Raw genomic sequence first — 12357 nt, forward strand, 5'->3', positions numbered from 1 at the left:
TTATAAAAGCAGATGAAGACCCCTTTTAGCCAGATAAAATTGTTTTTTGTTTTTTTGGAAAGAATGGAATCAGTTGGTATTTGTTTGGGAATCCCAGTCAGATAAACTCCTGTCTCCGGGTTTGCTCTCCCTAGCCATGTGTGCAAAGGATTAAACTGGGATTCAACTTCATTAAATTGACATCCCAAGAAAAGGTGCATGTTCACTCAAAAGCACCTTATTGTAGATGTTATCTCAGCTGGACTAAAGCTGGAACTCTTTAAGCTCTTAAAACCCCACTTGTTGAGGGCTTAGTTGTGTGTGTGTGTGTGTGTGTGTGTGTGTGTGTGTGTGTGTGTGTGTGTGTGTGTGTGTGTGTGTGTGTGTTGTCTCTGATGATCAGATGGCAGAACTGTGTTTATAGATTTATTGGGAGCTTGTGAGACAGAAAAAGTTGTATATATAAACAGGCAAAAGGTCTGGATGGACTATGGATATGACATCTGCCAGTACCAAGTTAGGCTAGGCTGAACTTTTCTAGCTGCCATATTGTAATTTTACCATAGGTGTGTGAGTGATGCATGGATGACGCATGGAATCAATGGATTTACTCCGTTTTTCCGTCGATGATGTTTCCCCTACTTCTGTCCTGTGGCGAATCAATATGACCGGAGCGCATTATGTTCACGAAGAATGTATTTTTGGCAAAGCGCAAAACAATTTATTGCAAAGTGTGATACACGCGATTGTAGTTATTTCAGAGGTTTCTTAACTACAATTCCACCTTAAAAATAGACACTCGGCGTTCTGAAAAGAGGCCACGCCTTACACAAACTCCAATTGGACCGAATCTGACTGCGTTTTCCCATTGGCTAATGGCTTGTCCATTGAATCCCCCCTCCAGTTTTACTTTGTCAGTTTATGCGCTTCCATTGAAATCTCTTGTTTCTCATGGCTGCGAACTTTATATAGCCCATTTAAACGCATTGCACGGCGCCCAAAACAAGAGAAGAGATCCCGAACGCCTCGGAAAAAAGAAAACATTGGGGAAGGAAATCCTCATCACTCCGGACGTTACAGTAGTTTGGATGCGATCCTCCAAGTTGAAGGAGAGAGTACAGTGCTGTATTCTTGCAGCAGAAACGGGAGAACCGCACTAATAGAAACGAACTGACTAGGCTCCTACTCACTGGGAATTGGTAGATTATTCCGTATTTTTATTCCGGCAGTTTGGTAGGAACAGTGCGTATCCAGCAATGATCTTGGAACGATTTCATCATAGTGTTCAATTCTGAACTTTTCTCAACCTGGTGTCAACGTATTCTAAAGCAGAAAACGAAGCATTCAAGGAACATACTGTGAATTAATTTTAAAAGGGAGTTTTTAAGATGCCTGACCAGATTACAGTGTCGGAATTCGTGGCAGAGACTAATGAAGATTATAAAGCACCCACTGCCTCAAACTTCACCACCCGTATGTCTCACTGTAGAAACACAGTGGCTGGTTTGGAAGAGGTGAGTTTCGTTCCGAATAACACAATGGAAATCCAGTCAGTTCCTTTATAATATCTGCATTACCCCTTGCTGCTTTGGTTGTAAACTAGTCGACTAAAAGAGCGTAGCCTAGTATATCAAACAAGTGTGCCGATCGATTCATAATGCGCATCTCCGTAGCTAGATTGATAGGTGGGAGCTACCTGCTATATTTTGCCGGTGAGTTTTTTTTTTGTGAGAAGTCGTTTACATTAACAGGTTTATACCCTGAACCCATTGCTCCACTCACTATAGGCTACCGCATCACTGCAAACCAGAGGGAAACTGTCCTTTGTTGACATCGCAGAGTTGCTTCACCATTTAAACCGTTCAAATGCTCAAAATCGAAGCCGATTAATAAACTGGCGTGTTTGATAGCTAACGTGGGATACGATGTTTAGACAACAAGCTACACAAGTTCTATAATATTTCCTGACCAAGGGTCATAATAGAAACTTCTGTTTGGAAATCATTCATTTTCTTCCCGTAGTTCGCTTTGGACCGTAGACTATTATCCTTGATTACAAAGGCAAGCATTCGTGTAGAGGCTAGCTCCTAGCTAAATGCCATAGGCTACAGTGGGATAGTTCGCGAGTAGGCTACCTGCCTAGCTATATCGCATCACTCTTTGTCTTCACAGTTGCATCTGCAAAGGCTTTCAGATAATGACTCCATCACTTATAACAGTGTAGTGGTATTTTCGACGCAACATTGAACACAGTTCTACAATTTTGCGCTGTTGCACAAGCAAAATGTTTCTGTTTTGTTCAATTAACGCTTTCCACACAGGTCTAGCCTCCTGTATCCATTCTCTGCCGACCGACGGCTCCAGGGAGTTGAGCCTCGCCCTGTCAGATATAAATAGCTTCCCTACATCCCAGCCGGTACTCTTGTTGTAGTTTCACGTGCTAAACAAATTAATCCCATTCACGTTACTTAACCAAAACGCATTACAATATATATTATTTACACGTTTATTTGTTCATAGCTGGCTATGAATTACTGTTGGTTTTTAACTTTTATTGATTTATTCAGGTGCACATCTAACGATAGTTGAGAGGAATGGAATTTTGTATGTTGTCATAAATGTATGCTAATAAAAATGTTACAGCCATACGTACCCTGGGATTCCCCAATAGGGCTGTACTCTCAAATGTAGCATTAATAAGCGTATCAGTTCGGGAAGATCTCTAATAATGCTGTGCTGTCAGTGTTCTTTATAATATGTATTGTGGATGTTATCGTTATCTTCATCACGAGGCAGTATCACACATGATAGCATGAGACAATTTTATAGCAACTAATGAAATTCATTCAGCGTTTAACTTTGGTACGTAAGGTTTTTTTGTCCTGAAGGTAGATAGTGATGCTGACTGGTTTCATCCATAGTGATGAGGGAACTGGCCAATATTTTAGTGATCGGATCTACCTGTCATTGCACATGACCTGTCAACTTTCGTTTGTCCATTATATGCAGTGAATTTAGCAATATAATATACTTGGTCTCATTGACCCACATTGGCAAACTTTTCCAGCTAATAAGTTTCAGAAATGTATTTCACAAGTTCTACACAAGAGAATCTGTGCCTATCGCAGGAATAATGTGATCTGTTGCCTTGTTTGACGGATTGTTAGAATAATCCATGTTGGGACAACTAGGCTATCTTGCAACCCAGATGAGTTTGCCATCTGTTCATTGTAGGGCTTGTTGGTAGAGGTTTGGCATACTGTGTGTGAAATGTCAGCCTGCTTGCTGTTTTAGGCTGACCAGTCCACAACATTCAATGGGAACTGAAAGGTGGCATTTTGAATTTGTCATTTCCCAGATTGTCAAGCTTGCTGCCTTGAATGCTAGACATTTGGGAAGTGATTTTGTAGGATGCAGGCCAGCGGGTGTCACACCTCTCCTGTGGTTCTCATGAGTAATTAGGTTGGCTTCTCGGACACAGGCCGGAGCCCCAAACTCAGTATCCTCTATCACTTGCAGCAGGGATGAGCCGGGGGAAATATGTGGCCAGACTGGTTCTTATAGCTGCGTCCTCTCTAGCCTGTGGTGGAAAACACAGGGCCGATTGTTATGAAGGAAAAGTCCCGCGTCTGTTGGCCCAATTAGACAACGCAACTTTGGAAACTAGTGCTTCCACACTTCCACATATTGTGTTGAGGCAGCTGCCCTGAATTAGTGCTGCCTACGCAGTCTGAATTACATGCACGGGACATGAGCTGCAGCCCCGGTGTACGTTACGCTGCTTGGCTTCTGATTATTGGATTATGTGTAGCCTATACAGTAGGCCAACCTATGGTAATGATGACTGTATTTTGAGTGAGTATGCAAGGCTGCATTCTGAATGTCAATTGAAGAGTTGATATTCATAAAAATTGTTTCATTTTATGGTTGCGTTACTTATTCCCAGTATCTTTCTCTGCATTCTCCACTGTTGTGTGACTTACCTTCAAAGACATAGTCAGGATATGATCGGTTGAACCTTTCTGGGGACGTAGTGTGAATTGATACTGCATGTGATAACCCACCGTAGCTTGAAGTGAGGGGTGTGCACAGTAGTGGAAATGAATGGAAGGGAATGTTCCGGAAGAGGAGGAAGCCTTGGAAATGCACTGTTCGTTTGGTTTAACTACATTCAGCCCCTGTCAACAATGAGCTCTACATTACAGTAAATATGGAGAACTGCTGCAGTTCATCAAAGTTTGGATTTCATCAATTAATGTCATCATGTACACATAATTATATGAACAAATAAAACTCATGGAAAATATAAGGTTATAGTTTACATTCTCTAAGCCTGGCAATGACCATTAATTTGTATTAGCTACATTTGTGTTCCAACTAAACATGCCTTTTAAAAATCAAATTATATTGGGGAAAACATATTCTTTTTTTGCTGAGTCAGATGTGTTAAATGTTCATTAAATTACATTTAATGTAGACCAGGATAAAAATGCAGTCAGAACTGGAACTGTGATGTAAATATTTTGTCTATATCCTGCTTTCTCAGTTTGATAAGTGGGTGTTGTAAATTAGGCAAGCGGCAGCATTCTGGCAAAGTACTGCACTGTCTTGCGTGGTGTGTGAGTGCGGACAAGCATGTGTTGTCTGAATCATTTTAAGTCACCGCCGCCTCTTATCATACTGTACTTCACAAAGATATAAGTTGGAGTCAGACAGTTCATGTGCTGCTCAACAGCTGTGGGTGTCCAATTGCCAGTGGGAGGTTGCTAGTGACCAAGGAGATGCTGTAATGGCCAAAGTGACATCCTCCCCTCCCTGGCATGATCTAGATTTGATACCAGACTATGGTTTCATGCATGCACTAGCACACTGGCTTAACAAGAGGAGCCACCCTGCAATAATTCCTGTGTAGTAATTGTAATTTTATGCTTTATGCCTTTTAGACACTGAGAAAACACTTGACTGGATTAATATAGCTCTTGAACATAATTTTGTAGTTTCAAACCAGTTCATGTTCAAAGGCTGCTGGCACTGTATTTCAAAATCATATGGAGACCAAGATATAACGTTAGAACACTGGTTGAAAAATCACTGAGGACGGCTGTGTGATTTGCCTTCAAATTCCTTGAGAAATCGGACTTCAATGTATCCAATTCATCCATAAATAGCTCAGCGGTTTTGATTAAATCTTTGTGGTGGGTGGAACGAATCATGGGCGGTCCAGCAACTAATGATTAATGCTGAGGAGAAAACTTGTTGGGCAGAGAGATTAATTCAGAGAGAAATGCAGTTAATCACAGATCTGTCCAGCGATCATTATGGGCCAAGCTGCAAGATCTGTTCCAGTACCCACTAGTAGCACAAGTTACAAAGGGGAGACCTTGATCCCGCTTTTGTAGAAATAACTATTCCCACAATGTACTGTAATTCAGCACAAACATACACACTCACAAGTACCTGTACCTGCCATGGGAACGAAAGAGAGAGGGAGAGATGGTATTTTGCTTTCCTTTATATATAATTTGCAATGCAAATGTACTGTTTGTATTACCAGCGATGCAGTTCAGTTCAGCTGAATCTTAGTGTCGTTAAAATGTAGAGTTTCTACATGTATACAGACATAATAAAATGACAATATCCGAATAAGAGATCCCTCAGACAGTCCTTCAGTGTTGACTCCATTCGATTTGGTATTGACATGGTTCAGATTATGCAGTTGATACTGAGGCAAGGTCTAGTCCTCCCTTAGTTTTGGCTGTGAATGTGCTTTCTCAGAAATGCATGTAGTCATCTTCCCTTCACTCAGCTGAATGCTGTAGTTGCTTCAGCAGAGGACTGCAACGCTAGCGCAATAAGACTGCAGGCGCAGCATCAACCAACAAATACCCTACTGCGAGCAAATGAGGCACAAGTCACTGTAGCATAATGAGGTAAAGAATACCCTGCCAACAGGAACTCTTTCTCTTTCTGGGTGAAGCTATGGCCGATTATTGGGCAGAGCTTAATTTTGCTTGTTACCAGATAGAGCCTTTCAGGGAAATACAAAAAGCTGTTGGTGGGGGAAATAAACTGGTATGATTGGATAGAACAGAATTGCATCAGCCAATTAGCTCTATACACTAAGACTGGTTCAGTCTTACAAAGGACGGAGTGTAATATTTTAACCAAGAATACAGTATTCAGTGTCACAGTGTTAAGGAGTAATAACTAGGCAGATTAAATAAAGGCACAGAATCCAGAAATCCAACCTAAAGTCTGAGGTGTTATGTCATTTGTGCATGGTGATTATTTGCTTGATTAGGAATGAATTGAATTGCAAAGTGGTTTCTTTCACCAAATTATCCTCCATGGGAAAGGTTTCAGATTGTTGTCAAATTTTGTTGGAGGATCTCTTCACCTGGTTTTAAACTTTTCCTTTAAAAAGATGTATTGTTGCCTCAACTTTGAGGAAAAGGAAATGTATTCAATAGAATTCTGTTTCTAGCATTAGCCCCTCTCGCTAAATGTTGGGTTCAGATGAATGTCATTTTTACAAAGAGCAGTGACAGTGAAATGGCTCTGTAACTCTTTTGCATTTGATAGAACTCCAGGCTCCAGGGAGTGGTGATACCATCTTGCTGACACCCACACTGAGCTATGTCATGTCCCACTGCGCTTTTCATAGTTCTCACCTCTGCTGTGTGACATCATCGCTGGTAGCTCTTAGTATACAGATTTCTCACTTGTGAGCTGAAGATCATAACAGTGTTTGTGTAAATATGTAGGAGAACACCCCAGTACATGAAAAAAATTTTTTACGAGGCAAAAATGTTTGTATCTTTTGTTGTATTATTGGATTACATTAATTTGGCAAATGCACGTATTACAATGTGAGCGACAATTGTTGTCACCAAATTCATATTTAAAGCATAGAAATTCTATTTTCACTACAATCCTATGCTTTACCATTTACAAATTTACAGTCATAACATAAAATTAACTTCAGTTTATTTAAGGAGCCCCCTTAAGGATCGTAAATAAGCTCTTGGAAAGTGATTTGATGCGCAGAGACCCCACCAAGACAGCAGGAGTACCTAGTGCGGCCTGTAGCGTAGTGGTTAAGGTAAATGACTGGGAGATGCAAGGTCGGCGGTTCGAATCCCGGTGTAGCCACAATAACATCCGCACAGCCGTTGGGCCCTTGGGCAAGGCCCTTAACCCTGCATTGCTCCAGGGGAGGATTGTCTCCTGCTTAGTCTAATCAACTGTACGTCGCTCTGGATAAGAGCGTCTGCCAAATGCCAATAATGTAGTGCTGTCTGTCCAACTAACTCCGACCAGCTGTCCTTGGGTTTCAGCTTGAGGGCTTCCCTCGGCCCAGACATAAGAGTAAAGGGGGCAGAGATCAATAGACCTGATTTACCGACGTGTTTTAGCAACAGCTCTGTGTTTCATTCACTAATAGCTCTTGTTCAGTGATAAATCCGCTTCACAGAAGCAGTAGGCTATCAGTTCCTTACACTTTTATACAGTTTGCTGGGAGTGAAAACATGTATTTTGCAACCATATGATGACATTAGAAAAACATAAAAAGTCACCGAAGAGATGGCAGCATTGGGTCAAGCTAAACGCCCATTCTGAGACTTTGGAGAGGAAACCCATCTTTCAGCCGCTCGGTAGTCACTTCGGAGAGCGTTACGGGAAGCCGTATGACGGCGGACCAATGCAACCACATGGTCTTTAGCCAGGCGGTTAGATTCTAGTGTGGGGGCAGGAGCCGTAACAAAACAAATGGTAAGTTAGCGTTTTAGTGTTATTGTGTCGAGGAGCAGTGGTGAGAGGCAAACGGCCCTCCCTTTGTGCGTCATGCTGGAGTTACTGGGCAAATCGGGCCTTTCTTTCACAAGGAGCATTCCTGCAGTCTGGCAGGCCTGAGCTTAGTTCAGCTGGGGTGCCCTGTCTGGAGGGGGTTGGGGGTCTAAGAGTGGGGGGCAGGGGGGGGGGGGGGTCAGGTCGCATGTGTCTGGGCCAAGTCCACTTTCCTTTTCCCATTTGGGCGAATGTTCCGGATATTTTTAGCTTGGTTAAGGCAGTCCAGGATCCCAAAATTTTGCCATCCGTGATATTTTAATCTGGCGCAATACAATTTTGCTCATAATTGGAATTCCGGAAATTTGTAGTATCTGGCAGCTGCTCTGAGATTATTGGGAGATATTCAGGGTATCTCCACAGCATTCCGAAGATCTCTTTACAGTATTAGGCACTGTGTGGCAGTGGCCGGAAAATGAGTCCAGTGGGAGTCAGATGTACTGTACTGTACACAGCTGACATTATCAGATTATGTGTCTGTGTCTGTGTGTGTATGTGGCCAACTTGGCCGGCTTGGGTCTTTAGGCAGTCTGAACTGGAGAGTTCTGTTAGAAAGTTCTGCAAGAAGCAATTCCCTCACTTAATGTTTCTATGGAAACTGCCTTTCATTGCCAGTTCAGTATTCCCTATACCTGTTGCTACGGGAGGCTGAGATATGGGGGAGACTGACTATTGGTTCAATCACGAGATGACTGAAGATTGTATTGTTTTCCGTACTAGAATATTGTTGTGCCATTTTTGTATGAGCCTCTGGGGTGATGACGTCTGTTAATAAACCTCGGTGAACTGAAGTCTTGTCTCCTGCCACTCAATTGAGACAACCAAGAGGACCAGAAGGTGGGGTTCTCTGTTTTTGAGAGTATTTCATAGGTTTTAATACACCCAACAAGCTCAGTAAAGCATAGTACAGTATTTTAATCCAAAACGAGTAGTATTTGACCCAGCTCTGTGACAGACAGAAACCTGGGCATGGGGGCAGTGTGGAAGACTGATACACCGTTGACTGTCTGGTATGTGGTTATGTGGACGGCATGTGACCCCCGCCTGTCTTTCGGGCATGTCCCCACCCTGATGACACGGTGGCCATTGTTGTCATTAGCCACGAGAATGTTCCGGGTGCGCTGGACAGCTGCACATGTGAACAGGTGGGAGGGGAGAGAGTTTGAACAGGTGCTGATAGATTACAGCTCACTTTCTCACGGCTCCTCAGCTCAGAAACTACGGTCGGGTCCTTCCTTCTATAAGGACATTTTAGCGGTTAGTGTTCACCATAAGTGAAATGGTATAGCCCTCCTACACCCCCCTCCCCCTACTCCGAAGGGTGTTGGACCAAAAGCAGGAGATGAGGAGCCCACCCTTATCTGTTCTGGCTGGTTTTGGGAAAGGTTATGGGCCATTTGCTCTCTGAGGCGTTTAACCCTTTAATGGCTGTCATTTGTCCTTTTGTTTTGGTTTAACTGGTTCCTCCACCCATGACGGTGGGAAGCCATGTTAGATAAACGTGGGAGTGGGATTGGGGCATGGGGGAGGGGGAATCTGTCTTTACAGCTGAAAGACTTTTCTGGACTGCCAAGTATATCTATTGTATCTAATTGGTTTGAATATATCTGAAACAATACATTTGAATAGTACTGTATATAAATAGTAGATACTAACTTGTATGTGGCAGTTCTCGTCAATGGACTGCACTCACTGATTCCTGACTGAAGATGCTACCGCCCACAGCTATAATGCTCTCCACATGTCATCAAAACATCTTTGGGTATGAATCTACATATGTTTAAATGTAGAATGAGATGGTTGCCCATACTCTTCCCCCCCCCCCCAAGCTCTCAAGAAACTTTTGAGGCTTGAAGAGTTTTATTTCTTCCACAAGATGTATCCTGGGATCATTTATGTGTGAATGGTCTTTCAAAAAAGGTTAAGGTAATATCAAAAGGAACTGACCTTCAAAAGATTCAGTGTTTTCAAAAGCACTTAGCAACTCTTTTGACAGATGGGGGAATTGGGGGGTAATAACACTGTGCTGTTGGATTGTGACTCTTGGGGGGTGGGGTGTTGTATGTTGTTGAAAGGCATCACAGCTAAACAAGGACACTCTATCCACTGTGATCTTTTAAGGGGAAGTCAAGCATTTGGTAATATGACTCTGGTTCATTTGGTTTAGTTTTTTGTACCTTAGATAAGATATGGCCCTGCATTCAAATCAGAAATTGACCTGTATTTTCTAGAGAAATGAAGTTGCCTTTGTTTGCAGCTGCTAGCACTTATAGGATGCAGCCATCTTGAAACAGCTAGGTTGCGATGTCCCTAGGTCGATTTGTCTGGCTTATCAAAAAGGTGAAAAGCAAATTAACCGAAGTCATATTAAGGGGAGTCAAATCCCCTTTAAGGAAAGGAAGGGGGGGGGGAGCGTTTTGCTGGTCACTGGAGAGGCGGGTGGAGGGGGGGCAGGGTGGTGTTGTAAGCGGAATCCTGTCAGAAGGGCGGGGAAGTGAATCTCTTTAATTGGCTGAATGTGAGGCATTGATTGGAAGAGGTCAGGTTTAGGTGGCACATGAAGCATTGATTGGGGGAAGTCAGGATTGGCCATAACAGGGCATGAGTCATTGATCAGGGGAAGCCAGGGACCCCCCTCTCCCCGTTGTCATTTCGCAAGTACTGGTGAGAACAGTTGTCATGGCAGCCAGAGCGAATCATTTGGGACAAGCTGTTTTTTTAAAGGTATTGTTCGCTCACGAGCAGCACCTCTTACTTAATGAACTCCTACATTGATTTATTTATCTTTGCCTCCTTTGAAAATCTGAGGGCTTTTTGAGGTTTCCATGTCACTATTATAGATCCAGTTTTTCGACACATGAGTGATGAGTTTAATCAATTTTACTGGGGATTTTTCTGATCAATCAAGGAGTAAGCTACAGGCGGGGGATTCATAAAATACATCTATAAATTAACCTGTGCATCGACTAATTATGATCTTTTTTTAAATCTTTTTTTTGTTTTTTTGTTTTTTTTTTGTTGCATGATCTTGTAATGACCAATATCATTAGTCCTTTTTTAGGGTAATGCCTTGGCTTTTATAGGAAATGGGATGCAGAAATGTGTCCCATACGTTACTCTGCGAAGCTTTGCAGCTATTAGCACATCACCTTTAATTTCCTGCGTTTCGTCTTTAGTTTCCTACTACTCCAGCGAGATTCCGCAGGCTTTTTAGACCATCTTTAGAATTTAATTAAACCCCGAGACATGAACTCACAGTTTGTAGTGTTTTGGATGTTTTTGGCTCCGGGAGAGGGTTGGTAGCTGTGCTTCTATTTTCAGCAGGGCTGCATTTTTAGCATCTCCATGAAGCCTGTAAACCAGTCTGCTGCAGTTTCACCCTTTCTACATCATGCCTGTTACTGAAGATGGATGGCCCACCATGGGAACCCAGGCCACATTAAAGAAGCTCTAAGAGTTCTTTTATCTGAAGGGTGTCTGGTGCCTTTTCTATGTGTTCACTGATGTAGTTTGAAGTACATAGTTATTTTAGATGTAACTTACAACCAGTGTGCACCACAGGGGCCAGTGTTGATGTACTACCCACATGCATACCTGGCAAGTTTATAAATGTACAGTGCGCCCAAGCCAAGTTCTTCATTTGGTTTTATGTTCTAGTCAAAGACATGGTTTATTATGTCAGCTCAGAGAGTGGCTCAGCCCACACAGTTCGCTGTACGTCACCCAGATCAGCCATACATGTGGTCCTAATTTCCTCAGCCCCGCCCAATGGGCAATTTTCATTGGCTCCCTGCTGTTTTTTAGTACCGCAGCACACACCCAAGTTGTAGCCATAAACCGTTCTCATATCAAGGACACTAAAACACACTGGGGATTTGGCGTCTATAGACCTGTCTGGTTACCTTTAATGCTAGAAGCTGATGCCACTTGAAAGTGTGGTTACTTTTTACATTGAACTCATGCACATGTAACATTTTCGCAATTGCAACAATTTATGTTCAAAGCGTCACTGTCAGTTAATGCAGAATGTTTATTGTAATCTTAATATGAACCTATTCTTTAGGTTCTTCATATTTAATTGCTCCCTACATACCAGCAAGACCACTCCAGTCTGCCAGCTCTGCTCTGCTTGTGGTCCCCTCATTATGTGCACCAGGTGGTTGAGCTGCACGTTCATGCCTTTTCAGACTATACCTTAGCCCACCCCACTTTCAATATCCCACTTTCAACTGCACCCTATGTTATAAAAAAAAAAAAGAAAATGTAAAAAGCACTTACGATGACTATAGTTTTTTTGTTAGAGCAGCTGTTCATGTGTGTTTTGCTAGTTATGGATTTGATGTTTTTAACTTGTTGAAGAACCTATGCACTTATAAATCGCTTAGGATTAAAAGCGTCTGCTAAATGACTAAAATGTAAAGATGTAAATGTAAAATTCTTAAGAGGCAGCTATTTAATCTCTGTGCCTTTAAAATGGGGTTAATCAGGAAGGCCACATGTATGGTCAAGCACTGTCCTGTACAGCAACCG

At 42.4% G+C, this 12357-nt stretch overlaps 1 protein-coding gene across 2 annotated transcripts in view; it reads left to right on the top strand.

Moving 5' to 3' along the window:
- The first annotated feature begins 908 nt into the window (after positions 1–908).
- Positions 909–12357, top strand: part of LOC133129738 (arf-GAP with SH3 domain, ANK repeat and PH domain-containing protein 2-like) — a 64257-nt gene continuing 52808 nt past the window's right edge. For both annotated transcript variants that reach the window (XM_061244014.1, XM_061244021.1), the window contains exon 1: positions 909–1493. In XM_061244014.1, the coding sequence (XP_061099998.1) occupies positions 1368–1493 (126 nt within the window). In that variant the 5' untranslated portion in view covers positions 909–1367. The remainder of the gene's footprint in view (positions 1494–12357) is intronic.

Source organism: Conger conger, chromosome 1 (genome assembly GCF_963514075.1).
Source record: "Conger conger chromosome 1, fConCon1.1, whole genome shotgun sequence".
Classification (NCBI taxonomy): domain Eukaryota; kingdom Metazoa; phylum Chordata; class Actinopteri; order Anguilliformes; family Congridae; genus Conger; species Conger conger.